Genomic DNA, 17,664 nt, shown 5'->3' with positions numbered 1-17,664 from the left:
TAAAATACCATACGAAATCAGTGACTGACATTCACAAATTAATACATACCATACAAAACATCCTTAATGGAGTCGCAGATTTACATACAGACTAATACAAAATATTCTGAGACCAGGTTGGGTAGCTAGCTATCTTTACATTTTAGCAAAAGCTCTTATACAGAGCGACTTACAGTATTAAGTCCATACATTTTAATACTGGTCCCCCTTAGGAATCAAACCCACAACCCTGGCATGTGGACGCCACGCATCACAATCCTTGCACTTTGAAACCACCCCACTCACTTTGAAACCAATGTATAGCACCGTTGACCTGGCAAAATGGTTGAAATTAGTGGGCGTGTTCCACATTGCAAGCGACTGCCAACTGACTGATATACAATTCACTTTCCATCATAAATAACTAACTCACATTATTATTTGTAGATCAGTCAGTCACAATTTACCCATGATACATTACGGTTTTGATCATCCGGTCAGTTGACATAAATTCGAGCTGGGTAAACTTAAACTTAACACGGTCAGTGCGATAAGTTTGAAGGCGAATGCATGCACATTATTTGTGCTGTACTATTATAACTGGGTTTTGTAATCTTGTTGTTATTGTTTTATTGAGAATAACAAGTATCACACATGCGTAAACTACACGCAGTTTTGATACGTTTCCGTAAATTACCGCTTCTTTGTTCGTCACACCTTGTGGCCGTGTTCGAGGGAATCAAAACTGCCGACTGCATGATCTACAAATCACCCTGCATCATAAATAGCAACTCATTATGATTTGTAGATCAGTCGGGCAGTCACAATTTACCCATGATGCATTGCGGTTGCGATCCTCTCGAACACGGCCATTGTGGGAAGTGGTGGTGCTGAAGAGGCAACAACGAAGATGGCGTGCTGTGGGAATTGCTTATGTTGTCACTGTTGCTGCAGGGATGAAGATACCCGAACACCAGAGGAACTGGTGAGAGAGAATCTGTATAATGTCTTATAATGTGTAGAATTGCCTCAATGTGCAATATATTGTGTATGAGTTTTCCAAGGAAAACTGAGCCCATGTCCTGACTTCACCCTGGCTGGAGAAAGCTCCACCCTGTTTTGTTGTGTGGATATCTCTCAATGCTATCTTAGGTAGCTAACTATGTTGCACAAAAGCTTGATAAATAAAATTGAGTTTGACTATGTTACAGAATATAGCTGTCAGTAACATTATAGGCTAAATAAATGTTTTGGGGTAATGTGTTCTGTGAGTCAAACTAAACAACATGACACCTAGCTGACAGTGCTGAGCAACTATGCTAACTAGTAGCCACTGGCAATACGCTAGGAAAGATTTTTTTTTATAACTAACCCTCCATGTTTTATCTGTGACTCAAGCTTGATGCTTGCTAAGCACGACCGATGCTATGTATTTATGCATGATGTGCATTGTTTAATAGAGGCCCTTGTCAAACACCCTATCGGACTGTTTGACAAGGGGGCATTAATTGTCAAGGAAGGGTATGGTTAAATAAAGGTTACATTTGAAAGAGAGCAACGTTAGCACCTAGCTATTTGTTTCCCTCAGGCTATTCACAGCCTTGCATGACTCAGGAAGAAACCTCAGCCAACAGCTTGCTCTTTTGTTGGGGTTATTGTGTGGCATATAGTACTAGATGTAGTAAGTGCCAGCTATCTTTTCATGATGACTGGGAAGGTGCACTACACTGCATAACCTTATTTGTCAGTCTGAGAGTAGTTTTGTGTCGTTGTTTTCTTATTCTTCATGCACAATGATGGCAGTGTCACATTCTTCTAATTTCCAGACTATTCTTGGGGAAACTCAAGATGAAGAGGATGAGATCCTTCCAAGGAAAGATTATGAGGTGATGAAATCCCTTTGCAGCAGATCAAGATGTTGGCCTAACTCCATATGAATGAAGGGAAAATAGACACACCCAAATTAGCATCAGTGTAGCTCTTGACAAGCCTGGTTGCCAGTCTGTTTCAGCTTTTTTTGCCAACTCCTTATGGAATTGTCATGTCAATGTAAGGACTGACAATGACAATGGAGTACGCAAGAGCACAAAATAAAATGGGACCAGACTACCTCTTGACCACCTTGTCTGTTACCTGAGTATCATTGAAATCTTTCTCGTCAGAAAAATGAACTACAGAATGAATTCAATTAAACACACACTGACTCCTCTCCCAATGGTTCTCTCTATATTTTGGCAGAGCCTGGATTATGACAGGTGCATCAATGAACCATATGTTGAAGTTCTGGAGGAGATGAACAACAAGGTATACTAAGAAATGAATTGTGGCATTGGTATTGTGATAAATAAGCCTGCATTTTGAGGTAGTTACAAAGTCATTACTAAGTCATTTAGTATGTGGTTAGACCACCAACTACACTAGAATGCCTTTATTTTCAGAAGCTGTAAAAAAAACTACTTTTCATTTCCACAAACTGCATATTGCAATTGTGTTGTTTTCCATCTCTTCTAACATGGGTTCTTCTATCACATTATTAGAGAGCCAAAAAGTATGAAGCTGTGAGGTGGATGCTGGTGTTTGCCATTGGAGTTTCAGTAGGCCTGGTAAGTGCAATCATGTTCTATGCTGGATGAAGAATCAGACATTCAGATTTTTGGTTTGCTTACATACCGGTATGTTAGCGATAAACAATGGACCTCTGTACATTCTCTGGAAATAATGTATGACGAAGGTATGGATGATGTGCAGGTGCGTCTGACAAATGTCTGCATGCTTTGAAAAAAACTGCATATTAAACTCTTATTAACACCATTCTCTTTCTTTCAGGTGGGTGTTTTTGTGGACTTTTTTGTACGCCTTTTCACTCAGCTCAAATTCAACTTGGTGGGAAAATGTATCTTTTTTTGAAGATGGAATATTTCACTCAAAAGTCTATGCCTAATTCACAATGTCTTTCTGATGTGGAACACTGCAAATCAACATATTGTATTAGTTGAGAGCATTGTGTTGTGTGGCAGACAATGCTTTTCCTTAGCCAGTGTGTGCTAGCTGTGGAGGAGTGCAGCGAGAAAGGCTGCCTGGCTCTTTCACTTCTTGAGCTACTGGCCTTCAATATGATGTTCATCTTCATCGCCAGTGTGTTGGTCCTCATTGAGGTAAAGACGCTCTACACAAATACCTAACAAGTCCTTACATGCTATCGTTATGCTATACATTAGTAAGATTGCGCTGACCGACATGGCAGCTCTGCTTCTAGCTCGTAAGCAACTTTGCAGTTAAATTTTTGTGTGTTATTTCTGACATTATTAGCCAAGAAGGTTTTTTTGTGTTACATATAGCCGGAAAGAACTTTTTGATATCAGAGTGGTGGTAAATCGCCAGCATTACGACCAGGAATACGACTTTCCCGAAATGGATCATTTGCTTGTACCCTCCAGGGTAATTGAACTTATCTCAGAGGCTGCTCCAAGTCGTCGCCGGTCGGAGAAGAGGTATTCACACCATCCACCACTTCCGAGGTTATTACTCGCTAATGTTCAATCTCTGGACAATAAAGTAGACGAGCTCAGGGCAAGGATCTCCTTCCAGAGAGACATTAGGGACTTTAACATACTCTGTTTCACGGAATCATGGCTTTCTCGGGATATACTGTCCCCGTCCATACAGCCAGCTGGGTTTTCAGTTCATCGCGCAGACAGGAATAAAAATAACTCTCTGGGAAGAAGAAAGGTGGGGGTGTATGTTTCATGATTAACTACACAAGGTGTGATTGTGATAATGTACAGAAACTCAAGTCCTTTAATTCACCCGACCTAGAATATCTCACAATTTAATGCAGACCCTATTACCTCCCTGGAGAATTATCTTCGGTTGTAGTTACAGCCGTGTATATTCCCCCTTAAGCCAATACCCCGACGGCCCTCAAGGAACTACACTGGACTTTATGCAAACCACATATCCTGAGGCAGCATTTTATTGTAGCTGGGGATTTTAACAAAGCAAATTTGAGGAAAATTCTACCGAAGTTCTATCAACACATTGACTGTAGTACTCGCTTAGAGAAAACACTAGATCACTGCTTTTTGCCTTTTCGAAATGCCTACAAGGCCGTCCTCCGCCCTCACTTCGGCAAATCAGATCACGACTCCATTTTTCTCCTTGTTTCCTATAGGCAGAAACTCAAACAGGAAGTACCTGTGCTAAGGTCTATTCAAAGCTGGTTTGACCAATCGGAATCCATTCTTCAACATTGTTTTGATCACGTGGACTGGGACATGTTCAGGTTAGCCTCTGAGAATAACATTGACGCATAAACGGACACCGTGACTGAGTTCTTTAGGAAGTATATAGGAGATGTTGTTCCCACGATGACTATTAAAACCTTCCCTAACCAGAAACCATGGATAGATGGCACATTTGCGCAAAACTTAAAGCTTAAACCACTGCATTTAACCATGGCGAGGTGACTGGGAATATGGCTGAATATAAACAGTGTCATTATTCCTTCTGTAAGGCAATCAAACAGGCAAAACGTCAGTACAGAGACAAAGTGGAGTCGCAATTCAACGGCTCAGACACGAGATGTATGTGGAAGGGTCTACAGACAATCGCGGATTATAAAGGAAAAACCAGCCACGTCACGGACACCGACGTCTTGCTGCCCGCTTTATGGATAACACACTCCCAAGGACTGTGGGCTCTTCTTCTCTGTGGCCGACGTGAGTAAGACATTTAAGCGTGTCAATTCTCGCAAGGCTGCCGGGCCAGACGGCATCCTCTAGCCGCATACTCAGAGCATGCGCAGGCCAGCTGTCTGGAGTGTTTACGGACATATTCAATCTCTCCCTATCCCAGTCTGCTGTCCCCTCTTACTTCAAGATGTCCACCATTATTCCTGTACCCAATAAAGCAAAGGTAACTGAACTAAATGACTATCGCCCTGGAGCACTCACTTCTGTCATCTAGAAGTGCTTTGAGAGCCTAGTTAAGGATCATATCACCTCTTCTTCACCTTGACACCCTAGACCCATTACAATTTGCTTACCACCCCTATAGATTCACAGACGATGCCATCACACTGCCCTATCCCATCTGGACAAGAGGAATACCTACGTCAGAATGTTGTTCATTGACTATAGCTCAGCCTTCAACACCATAGTGCCCTCCAAGCTCATCATTAAGCTTGGAGCCCTGGGTCTGAACCCCGCCCTGTGCAACTGGGTCCTGGACTTCCTGACAGGCTGCCCCCAGGTGGTGAAGGTAGGAAACAACACTTCCACTTTGCAGGGAACACAGGGATCCAGGGCCTCAGCCCCCTCCTGTACTCTCTGTTCATGCATGACTGTGTCGCCATGCACACCTCCAACTCAATCATCAAGTTTGCAGATGACACAACAGTATTAGGCCTGATTACCAGTAATGACGGGACAGCCTACAGGGATGAGGTGAGGCCCTGGTGGAGTGGTGCCAGGAAATAACCTCAATGTCAACAAAACGAAGGAGCTTATCGTGGACTAAAGGAAACAGCAGAGGGAGCAGCCCCCTATCCACATCGACGGGACCACAGTGGAGAAGGTGGAAAGCTTCAAGTTCCTCGCCGTACACATCACTGACTATCTGAATTGCTCCACCCACACAGACAGTGTGGTGAAGAACCTCAGGAGGTTTCTTCAACCTCCAGGTTTACAGATGCACAATTGAGAGCATCCTGTCAGGCTGTAACACCGCCTGGTTCGGCAACTGCACCGCCCGCAACCGCAGGGCTCTCCAGAGGGAGGTACGGTCAGCACCCGATGTCACAGGAAGGTGAAAAAGATCATCAAGGACATCAACCATGCATCAAAGCTGGGACCGAGAGACTTAAAAAAACAGCTTCTATCTCAAGGCCATTAGACTATTATGTAGCCATCACAGCTACATGGAATCACTGTCCACTTTAATAATGGAACACTAGTCACCGACCTATATTGCACTTCAACGGCGTTTGCTCTTATCTGAAGTGTACTTGTCAGGAGTCTACTGTACTGCACTGCCTGCATGCCTGCCTGTACTGAACATGCTCATAATCCCTTTGACAATATTCATTATCAAAACCTCTTTCAAATATTTTTTTTTATACCTGTTGGGCAGTTATTTTGGTTTTCTTTGCTTGTCTGGTGGTATCATATCAGCATTGTCCCAACTCCTTCTGATTGTCCCTTTCCTGTGTTCTTTAGCCTGTAGCTGCAGGCTCGGGAATCCCTGAGATCAAGAGCTACCTGAACGGAGTAAAGATACCTGGAATAGTCCGGCTACGGACTTTCGTCTGCAAGGCTATCGGAGTCCTCTTTACCGTATCCGGAGGTACTACAAAATATATGGAACAAGGTCATATTCACTAGGCACCAAACGGAAGACAACTGAAACAGAAATGGACTACCTGAACATGTCCAATAGAAACAGTAGTTATTTCGCTTTTTCAAAACATTTTGCTACAGTGTGCACTAATGAATACGACCCCTGACTTTCCAACTGATGCAAACATTATAGCATTTAACTAAAAGGAATCCAATGGCAAAGCGTTTGTTCCGCCTCTAAGTGTTTGATCCCTCAGGTCTGTTTGTGGGGAAGGAGGGTCCAATGATCCACAGTGGAGCCATCGTGGGAGCCGGACTCCCTCAGTTTCAGAGCATCACTTTCAAGAAGATCAACTTTGACTTCCCCTACTTCCGCAGTGACAGGTACAGTAGCATACTCTGTAAAGTGCTAATCGTGCAGTTGTTCATCATTATAAATTAAATCTCTGCTTAATCTTCATTTCAGGGACAAGCGGGACTTTGTGTCGGCGGGGGCGGCGGCTGGGGTGGCGGCTGCGTTTGGGGCACCAATAGGGGGCACCCTCTTCAGCTTGGAGGAGGGCTCCTCGTTCTGGAACCAGGCGCTCACCTGGAAAGTGGTAGGTCAAAGGTCACAGACAGAGACGCATGCAAACACACACACACACACAGGCTATTTTTCTGTCATAGTCAGCCTGGTCTGAAGTAACACTCTCTTCCTGTTTACCCCCCAGCTCTTCTGCTCCATGTCTGCTACGTTCACCCTCAACTTCTTCCGCTCGGGGATCAACTACAACAAATGGGGCTCGTTCCAGCTACCTGGCCTGCTCAACTTTGGAGAGTTCAAGGTACAAGCACTCGTTCATGTTGTGGAGGTGTGCAGATAGTGTATGTGGGTCTGTGTGTGCAGATAATGGTTTAGCAAGTTCCATGTCTCCATGGGTGTCCATCCCTCTCCCACAGTGTTCAGACGGGGATAAGAAGTGCCACCTGTGGACGGCGGTTGACCTGGCCTTCTTTGTCCTGATGGGGGTGGCGGGAGGGCTGCTGGGGGCCTTCTTTAACTGTATCAACAAGAGGCTGGCCAAGTACCGCATGAGACACGTCCACCCCAAGGCCAAGTTTGTCAGGTACCTGCTCGGCGTGATATGTACATATACACTTAATTGTAGTGACAGTTGCATTGCTGCAATGCTTTGTTACAAATGTAACTTTTGTTTTTCAAATGATCAATATATTTAACTTCCCCATCTGAGTGGAAAGGCATATTTCTCAAAGGGGTTACAGTGATTTGTGTTTCATGTCATGTTCTTTGTCTGGTCCCTGGGAAGGGTTCTAGAAAGTCTGCTGGTTGCCATGGTGACCACGGTGGTGATCTTTGTGGCATCCATGACATTGGGTGAATGTCGTGACTTGGCCTCCACAATCACCAACAACAACACGACAGCTCTGGTACGTTTGGCAGAGCTCAACTTTATAAAAAAGTGAAGCATATAAAAAGAACAGCTGTAAAACAATGTCATAATCATCCTAAAACAAGCACTAAAAGCATATTGAAACATAACGAGACCATAAAACTACATACAGTGGGGCAAAAAAGTATTTAGTCAGCTACCAATTGCAAGTTCCCCACTTAAAAAGATGAGAGATGCCTGTAATTTTCATCATAGGTACACTTCAACTATGACAGACAAAATGAGAAAAAAAACCAGAAAATCACATTGTAGGATTTTTTTATGAATTTATTTGCAAATTATGGTGGAAAATAAGTATTTGGTCAATAACAAAAGTTGATCTCAATACTTTGTTATATACCCTTTGTTGGCAATGACAGAGGTCATACGTTTTCTGTAAGTCTTCACAAGGTTTTCACACACTGTTACTGGTATTTTGGCCCATTCCTCCATGCAAATCTCCTCTAGAGCAGTGATGTTTTGGGCCTGTTGCTGGGCAACACAGACTTTCAACTCCCTCCAAAGATTTTCTATGAGGTGAGATCTGGAGACTGGCTAGGCCACTCCAGGACCTTGAAGTGCTTCTTACGAAGCCACTCCTTCGTTGCCCGGGCGGTGTGTTTGGGATCATTGTCATGCTGAAAGACCCAGCCACATTTCATCTTCAATGCCCTTGCTGATGGAAGGAGGTTTTCACTCAATCTCACGATACATGGCCCCATTCATTCTTTCCTTTACGCGGATCAGTCGTTTCCAACCCCATGCTTCACAGTAGTTATGGTCTTCTTTGGATGCAACTCAGCATTCTTTGTCCTCCAAACACGATGAGTTGAGTTTTTACCAAAAAGTTATATTTTGGTTTCATCTGACCATATGACATTCTCCCAATTTTCTTCTGCATCATCCAAATGCTCTACAATTTTGTTTCTGGTGTCCTTTGACAGCTCTTTGGTCTTGGCCATAGTGCAGTTTGGAGTGTGACTGTTTGAGGTTGTGGACAGGTGTCTTTTATACTGATAACAAGTTCAAACAGGTGCCATTAATACAGGTAACGAGTGGAGGACAGAGGAGCCTCTTAAAGAAGAAGTTACAGATCTGTGAGAGCCAAAAATCTTGCTTGTTTGTAGATGACCAAATACTTATATTCCACCATAATTTGAAAATAAATTCATAAAAAATCCTACAATGTGATTTTCTGGATTTTTTTCTTCTCATTTTGTCTGTCATAGTTGAAGTGTACCTATGATGAAAATTACAGGCCTCTCTTATCTTTTTAAGTGGGAGAACTTGCACAATTGGTGGCTGACTAAATACTTTTTTGCCCCACTGTATTCATACAAAGCCATCCTTAAAACGTTTATTGGTGTTTTCTGTTGCCTCTGAACTCAGATTGGCCGACTGAGTTGAATGAAGTGAAATGGCATTGATCCCAACCGTGCTAGTGTTCAGTAGGGTGCAACAATGAAGAACATTCAGATTGAAGTGTATTGTATAGAACCGATATGATGGTCTGTCATGTAGATTAGGGAATCCAGATAGAGCTACTCATTCATTTCTATCTGCAACGTACTGAACACTTCACCTTACTATATATACCCCGTTTCAATATTTGACTTCACTGAACATACCACAGTTTCAACATTCAATGCTTTTAATGGTGTAAATGAACCGACACATCGGGCAGCACACACCGTCACTCCAGTGTCGGCCATTGTGTTAATATTTTAACGTTTCAATCTATGGCATCACCTCTATTCCAAAACTGTTTCCCCAGGTCTCTAGTCTAGTATACACTCAGGTCCTTCAGAGGTGGAGTTTCACATTTTGAATATGTCCCACATCGGACAGACATGTATACAGTTCTGTAACTAAAGTTAGAAACATGCTCCCATTCAATCTTTTTGTTACAATGGTAAAATGTGTGATATGGCGCTTTATCTAGGTGTCCCTCAATGAAGACGTCATCAACTCTACAATCCGCCAGTTCTTCTGCCCCAACAAGACGTACAACGACATGGCCACTCTGTTCTTCAACCCTCAGGAGGTGGCCATCCACCAGCTCTTCCACCAGGACGGTGAGACAAGGGCTGTTCTTGGATCAGATTAGCCTTTTAGATAATGATGAATGAGATTATGGACAAGCTCCCACCTGATTTTAAGGGCAAAACTGATCCCATGCCTGTACTAAACTGCATGCTCAATAATCTCTATTTAAAGTACTTCTTGGTTCCAGGACTAGGCTTAATCTGTGTTTTATTTGAACAGGGTCCCTAGTCTCTACACGTACACCGAAATATGTTTGCACTCGTGATGGCTCCACTTTAGTTCATCATTATACAGAACATAATGAACTACTCTGTGGCCAGCTCTGAAAAATATCTGATGTGATTGGTCAAAATACCAATTAGTGGAAGAAAGATCAGCGTTGGGCTGCCTGTGTAAACGCAGCCTTAGTGTGTGATTTCCGGTGTTTCCTGTCTGTCTCTGTAGGTACATTCAGCCCTGTGACGCTGATTGTGTTCTTTGTGCTGTACTTTTTGTTGGCGTGCTGGACGTACGGCGTGTCGGTGCCCAGCGGCCTCTTTGTGCCCTCGCTGCTCTGTGGCGCCGCTTTTGGACGCCTGGTGGCCAACCTCCTCAAAATGTAAGACCAATGTTCTGATAAAGTTCTCAATGTTAGGCCAACATTCTCATAATCAACTGTTCTCAGTGTTAGGCACGATCTAATGTACGCAAATTGTTAGGCTGTCATTCTCATTTTAATTTTTTTCCCACGAAATGTAAACCCAACGTTCTCATAGTCAGTACTCAAATATGTAAGCCCAACTGTCTCGTAACAAAATGTCCAGGAATGGTAATGGTGTATATCAGATTCATTCATATGTACACACCTACTCATTCCAGGGTTTATCTTTATTTTTGCTATATTCTACATTGTATAATAATAGTGAAGATATAAACTGTAAAATAACACATATGGAATCAAGTCGAAACCCCCAAAAATATATTTGAGGTTCTTCAAAGTAGCCACCCTTTGCCTTGACAGCATTGAACACTCTTGGCATTTTCTCAACCAGCATCATGGGGTAGTCACCTGGAATGCATTTAAATTAAGTGTGCTTTTGTTAAAAGTTAATTTGTGGAATTTCTTTCCTTAATGCGTTTCAGCTAATCAGTTGTGTTATAACAAGGTAGGGGTGGTACACAGAAGATAGCCCTATTTGGTAAAAGACCAAGTGTATATTATGGCAAGAATAGCTCAAATAAGCAAAGAGAAATTAATATAAGACATGAAGGTCAGTCAATGTGGAAAATGTAAGAATTTTGAATGTTTCTTCAAGTGCGGTCGCAAAAATCATCAAGCGTTATCATGAAACTGGCTCTCATGAGGACCGCCACAGGAAAGGAAGACCCAGAGTTACCTCTGCAAGCAGAGGATAAATTAATTTGAGTTCTCAGATTGCAGCCCAAATAAATGCTTCAGGGTTCAATAACAGACACATCTCAACATCAACTGTTCAAAGGAGGCTACGTGAATCTGGCCTACATGGTTGAATTGCTGCATAGAAACCACTACTAAAGGACACCAATAAGAAGAAGGGACTTGCTTGGGCCAAGAAATACAAGCAATGGACATTAGACTGGTGGAAATCTGTCCTTTTGGTCTGAGTCTAAATTAGAGATTTTTGGTTCCAATAGCCGTGTCTTTGTGAGACACAGAGCAGATGATCTCTGCATGTGTGGTTCCCACCGTGAAGCATGGAGGAGGAGGTGTGATGGTGTAGGGGTGCTTTGCTGGTAACCACTGTCTGTGATTTAAGGCACACTTAAACAGCATGGCTTCCACAGCATTCTGCAGCGATATGCCATCCCATCTGGTTTGCGCTTAGTGGGACTATCATTTGTTTTTCAACAGGACAATGACCCAACACACCTCCAGGCTGTGTAAGGGGTATTTCACCAAGAAGGAGATGGAGTGCTGCATCAGATGACCTTGCCTCTACAATCACCCGACCTCAACCCAATTGAGATGGTTTGGGATGAGTTGGACTGCAGAGTGAAGGAAAAGCAGCCAACCAGTGCTCCGCATATGTGGGAAATCCTTCAAGACTGTTGAAAAAGCATTCCAGGTGAATCTGGTTGAGAGAATGCCAAGTGTGTGCAAAGCTGTCATCAAGGCAAAGGGTGGCAAAAGGTCGCAAAGTTCAAGGGGGCCGAATACTTTCGCAAGGCACTGTATATATATACATACATATATATACATACATAAATACATACATACATACATACAATGTTGAAGTGAAAAGGAAATACAGATCTAATTTACTTTAGTATTCCCACTCCTGAGTAGAAGCACCTTTTGGCGGTGATTACAGCTTTGAGTCGTCTTGGGTATGTCTGTACCAGTTTTGCACATCTGGTTTTGGGGATTTTCTTAAGCTCTAAGTTAGATGGGGAGTGGCAGTGAACAACAATCTTCAAGTCTTTCCATATATTTACAATGGGATTCAAGTCTGGGATTTATCTGGACCACTCAAGGACTTTCACCTTCTTGTTCTGAAGCCATTACAGCATTAATTTGGCTGTATGCTTTGGGTCATTGTCCTGTTGGAACATATATCTTTGCCCCAGTCTAAGGTCATTTGCACTCTGAAGCAGGTTCTCTTCAAGGATTTGGCTGTATTTGGCTCCATTTATTAAGTTAAGTGATGATTTAATTTTTTGGGGGTGGGAAAGAAATCCAAACTTTCATGGCCCTATGTGAAACAGTAATTGCCCCCGAAACCTAATAACTGGTTGTGCCACCCTCAGCAATCAAGCGTTTGCGATAACTGGAAATGAGTCTTACATGTCGCTGTGGAGGAATTTTGGCTCACTCATCTTTGCAGAATTGTTTTAATTCAGCCACGTTGGAGGGTTTGAGCATGAACCGCCTTTAAGGTCACGCCACAGCATCTCAATCGGATTCAAGTTCGCACTTTGACTAGGCCACTCCAAAACCTTCATTTAAAAAAAAAGCCGTTCGGAGATGGACTTGCTGGTGTGTTTTGGATCATTGTCCTGCTGCAGAACCCAAGTGCGCTTCAGCTTGAGGTCACAAACTATTGGTCGGACATTCTCCTTCAGGATTTTTTGGTAGAGAGCAGAATTCATGGTTCCATCAATCACAGAAAGTCGTCCATGTCCTGAAGCCGCAAAGCAGCCCCAGACCATCACATTACCACCACCATATTTGACTGTCGGTATGATGTTCTTTTTCTGAAATGCTGTGTTACTTTTACTCCAGTTGTAATGGGACGCACACCTTCCAAAAAGTTCAACTTTTGTCTCATCAGTCCACAGAATATTTTACCAAAACTCTTGGGGATCATCAAGATGTTTTTTGCCAAAAGTGAGATGAGCCTTTGGTCAGCAGTGGTTTTCTCCTTGGAACTCTGCCATGGATGCCATTTTTGCCCAGTCTCTTTCTTATGGTTGAGTCATGAACACTGACCTTAACTGAGACCTGCAGTTCTTTAGATGTTGGTGTGGGTGCCTTTGTGACCTCTTGGATGAGTTGTCGCTGCGCTCTTGGGGTAATTTTGGTAGGCCGGCCACTCCTGGGAAGGTTCACCACTGTTCCAAATTTTTTCAATTTGTGGATAATGGCTCTCGCAGTGGTTCGCTGGCGTACCAAAGCTTTAGAAATGGCTTTGTAACCCTTTCCAGACTAATATGTCTATTACTTTGTTTCTCATCTGTTCCTGAATTTCTTTGGATCTCAAAAAGCAAGACATCATGCTGTGATCTTTTGGCCTACTTCACTTTGTCAGACAGGTTCTATTTAAGTGATTTCTTGATTCAACAGGCCTGGGTGTGGCTAGTGAAATTGAACTCAGCTTTCCAAAAAATGTGATTCACCACAGTAAATTCATGATTTAACAAGGGGGGCAATTACTTTGCTTTTTTTCCTTAAACTCTAGCGTCGAGCAATCCCGTATCCGGGAGCGTAATAGCCTCAAGCTCATTGGCATAACGCAACGTTAACTATTCATGAAAATCGCAAATTAAATGAAAGAATTATATTCACTCACAGGCTTAGCCTTTTGTTAACAACACTGTCATCTCAGATTTTCAAAATATGCTTTTCAACCATCGCTACACAAGCATTTGTGTAAGAGGTATTGATAGCTAGCATAGCATTAGCCTAGCATTCAGCAGGCAACATTTTCACAAAAACAAGAAAAGCATTCAAATAAAATCATTTACCTTTGAAGAACTTCAGATGTTTTCAATGAGGAGACTCAGTTAGATAGCAAATGTTCAGTTTTTCCAAAAATATTATTTGTGTAGGAGAAATCGCTCCGTTTTGTTCATCACGTTTGGCTAAGAAAACCCCCCCGAAAATTAAGTCATTACAACGCCAAACTTTTTTCCAAATTAACTCCATAATATCGACAGAAACATGGCAAACGTTGTTTAGAATCAATCCTCAAGGTGTTTTTCACATATCTATTCGATGATAAATCATTTGTGGCAGTTGTGTTTCTCCTCTGAAGAAAATGGAAAAATGCACGCAGCTGGAGATTACGCAATAATTTCGACGGAGGACACCAAGCGGGCACCTGGTAAATGTAGTCTCTTATGGTCAATCTTCCAATGATATGCCTACAAATACGTCACAATGCTGCAGACACCTTGGGGAAACGACAAAGTGTAGGCTCATTCCTGACGCATTCACAGCCATATAAGGAGACATTGGAACACAGCGCCTTCAGAATCTGGGCCATTTCCTGTTTGAAATTTCATCTTGGTTTCGCCTGTAGCATCAGTTCTGTGGCACTCACAGATAATATCTTTGCAGTTTTGGAAACGTCAGTGTTTTCTTTCCAAAGCTGTCAATTATATGCATAGTCAAGCATCTTTTCGTGACAAAATATCTTGTTTAAAACGGGAACGTTTTATCCCAAAATTAAAAGAGCGCCCCCTATATCGAAGAAGTTAATAAATACAATTATCACTTAACTGCATTTAGTGTTTACTTGGGTTATCTTTGTGTAATATTAACATTTGTTTGATCTGAAACATTTAAGTGTGACATGTGCAAAAAAATAAGAAATCAGGAAGGGGTCAATTACTTTTTCACAGCACTGTATATGCTCCATCACAGTTCTCTCAGAGATCTACAGTTGAAGTTGGAAGTTTCCATACACTTAGGTTGGAGTCATTAATAAAACACATTTTAACGCCTCCACAAATTTCTCGTGAACAAACTACAGTTTTGGTAAGTCGGTTAGGACATCTACTTTGTGCATGACACAAGTCATTTTTCCAACAATTGTTTTCAGACAGATTATTTCACTTACCATTCACTGTATCACAATTCCAGTGGGTCAGAAGTTTACATACACTAAGTTGACTGTGCCTTTAAAGCCCTTGGAAAATTCCAGAAAATTATGTTGTGGCTTTAGAAGCTTCTGATAGGCTAATTGACACCATTTGAGTCAATTGGAGGTGTACCTGTGGATGTATTTCAAGGTGCAGGAGGGACTGGTGCACTTCACAAAATAGATGGTGTCATGAGGAAGGAAAATTATATGGATTTATTGAAGCAACATCTCAAGACTCAATCAGTCAGGAAGTTAAAGCTTGGTCGCAAATGGACAATGACCCCAAGCATACTTCCAAAGTTGTGGCAAAATGGCTTAAGGACAACAAAGTCAAGGTATTGGAGTGGCCATCACAAAGCCCTGACCTCAATCCCATAGAACATTTGTGGGCAGAACTGAAAAAAAGCGTGTGCGAGCAAGGAGGCCTGAGAACCTGACTCGGTTACACCAGCTCTGTCAGGAGGAATGGGCCAAAATTCACCCAACTTATTGTGGGAAGCTTGTGGGAGGCTACCCGAACCGTTTGACCCAAGTAAAAAAAATATAAAGGCAATGTAACTAAATACTAATTGCGTGTATGTAAACATCTGACCCACTGGGAATGTGATGAAAGAAAGAAAAGCTAAAATAAAAAATTCTCTCCTATTATTCTGACATTTCACATTCTTAAAATAAAGTGGTGATCCTAACTGACCTAAGACAGGGCATTTTTACTAGGATTAAATGTCAGGAATTGTAAAAAACTGGGTTTAAATGTATTTGGCTAAGGTGTATGTACACTTCTGACTTGAACTGTGCAGACATTTCCCTGGATTTTATGGTATAGTTTCTGCTCTGACATGCACTGTCAGCTATGCACTGTCAAAGATGTTTATTTCTAAGTCCTGTCCAAAGAATTGAATTTAGCCACAGGTGGACTCCCAAGTTGTAGTGACATCTCAAGGATGATCAAAGGAAATTGGATGTACCTGAGCTCAATTTGGAGTGTCATAGCAAAGGGGTCTGAATATTTATGTAAATTAGGTATTTGCAAACATTTCTAAACTAATTTTTACTGTCATTGTGGGGTATTTTGTGTAGATCCATTTTGAATTTAGGCTGTAACACAACAAAATGTGGAATAAGTCAAGGGGTATGAATACTTTCTGAAGGCCCTCGAAATGGATCTGGTTTCTATGATTTGAAATCTGTTGGTTTGGAAATCTCCCAACTACTTTCCCAGTACCAAACTACTGTGAGAGAGACACACACACACACACACACGTATGTATACACACACACACACACGTGTATGTATACATGCATACATACGTGTGTGTGTGTGTGTATATGTATATGTATATATATATAAGTGTAGCTGCAGTGTAACTTCCCATGGAGTTTATATCTCTTAGAATGTGTAAAAATGCCAACAACGCTACATTTTAAAGTTGACATATCCTCTGAGAAGGAATCTGCTGATTGGGCACTTTCTCTAAGCACTTCTCTCCCACACTCTGAGTTTTTTTCTCTCTCTCTTTGACCCAGTTGTCCTCTGTACTATGCTTTGTCAGACTCAGGCCTTTTGAGTTCTTTGGTTCCTGCAAGTAATGACTGCTTTCATGTGCCATGCTGGGGCCCTTGTAATGCCTGTGGGAGATAAATTAATTTTTAGCTAACAAAGTTTCTCTTGTCATTTTGGACTGTAGGTGCCAGTTCATTGTCTCACCTCAGATAGTGTGATTTGTGAGTGTAATGCCACCTGTTGGACCATAATGCAAACTTATCAAAACACGATTAATATGTTGATTTACAGTTGGTTTACATAGATTCATGGTCATCTTAGATGTAAGAAAATTATGCAGCTTGAGCGGACAGTGCTAGCAATAAGCCTTAGTCTTTCCTTAGTAATCGCTATCGAACTGACCACTTTTAGGAAGTAATTTAAAAAAGTTTCCTCCCCATCCTTTGCTAAAAAAGTTTCCTAATGTTGACACTTACTGTTTCGACTGATCCTGCTTTTCCTGGTTGGTTCCTTTTTGGCTGTTCTGTTGCCACAGCAACCTGGGGATGGACATCTACTCTGGGACCTTCGCTCTGATTGGTGCAGCCGCCTTCCTGGGAGGTGTGGTCCGGATGACCATCAGCCTGACTGTCATTCTCATCGAATCAACCAATGAGATCACCTACGGCTTGCCCATTATGATAACCCTCATGGTAAAGTACACCTCATTGATTTGAACTTACATTCACAATTTAGTAGACTTGCATCAGAGTTGGTACTTACAGGATTATGTGTGTGTGCGTATGCTCAGGTGGCCAAGTGGACGGGGGATTTCTTCAATAAGGGCATCTATGACATCCACATTCATCTGAGAGGAGTGCCACTGCTGGAGTGGGAGACAGAGGTCGAGATGGACAAGTAAGAAAATAATACTACATTTCTGATAATAAAGATCAGTGGTCATTAAACCAAGATCAGTGGTCATTGTATCCAAACCAACTTACAACTAGCACATTTCTCTTCAGTATACATGTATATTCTGTAAATATGCGGCTCTTTTCAGC

At 42.1% G+C, this 17,664-nt stretch overlaps 1 protein-coding gene across 1 annotated transcript in view; it reads left to right on the top strand.

Annotated features, from left to right (window-relative positions):
- The first annotated feature begins 669 nt into the window (after positions 1 to 669).
- Positions 670 to 17,664, top strand: part of clcn6 (chloride channel 6) — a 37,648-nt gene continuing 20,653 nt past the window's right edge. The window contains exons 1-16 of the mRNA XM_064955897.1: positions 670 to 964; positions 1,806 to 1,865; positions 2,218 to 2,283; positions 2,517 to 2,582; positions 2,806 to 2,872; positions 3,028 to 3,134; positions 6,195 to 6,321; positions 6,572 to 6,698; positions 6,781 to 6,913; positions 7,028 to 7,141; positions 7,257 to 7,423; positions 7,625 to 7,745; positions 9,690 to 9,822; positions 10,238 to 10,391; positions 17,157 to 17,313; positions 17,412 to 17,518. Of these exons, the coding sequence (XP_064811969.1) occupies positions 890 to 964; positions 1,806 to 1,865; positions 2,218 to 2,283; positions 2,517 to 2,582; positions 2,806 to 2,872; positions 3,028 to 3,134; positions 6,195 to 6,321; positions 6,572 to 6,698; positions 6,781 to 6,913; positions 7,028 to 7,141; positions 7,257 to 7,423; positions 7,625 to 7,745; positions 9,690 to 9,822; positions 10,238 to 10,391; positions 17,157 to 17,313; positions 17,412 to 17,518 (1,781 nt within the window). The 5' untranslated portion in view covers positions 670 to 889. The remainder of the gene's footprint in view (positions 965 to 1,805; positions 1,866 to 2,217; positions 2,284 to 2,516; positions 2,583 to 2,805; positions 2,873 to 3,027; positions 3,135 to 6,194; positions 6,322 to 6,571; positions 6,699 to 6,780; positions 6,914 to 7,027; positions 7,142 to 7,256; positions 7,424 to 7,624; positions 7,746 to 9,689; positions 9,823 to 10,237; positions 10,392 to 17,156; positions 17,314 to 17,411; positions 17,519 to 17,664) is intronic.

Source organism: Oncorhynchus masou, chromosome 33 (assembly GCF_036934945.1).
Source record: "Oncorhynchus masou masou isolate Uvic2021 chromosome 33, UVic_Omas_1.1, whole genome shotgun sequence".
Classification (NCBI taxonomy): domain Eukaryota; kingdom Metazoa; phylum Chordata; class Actinopteri; order Salmoniformes; family Salmonidae; genus Oncorhynchus; species Oncorhynchus masou.
Note: the sequence above shows the minus strand (reverse complement) of the source record. Positions and strands in the feature narration are given on the sequence as shown.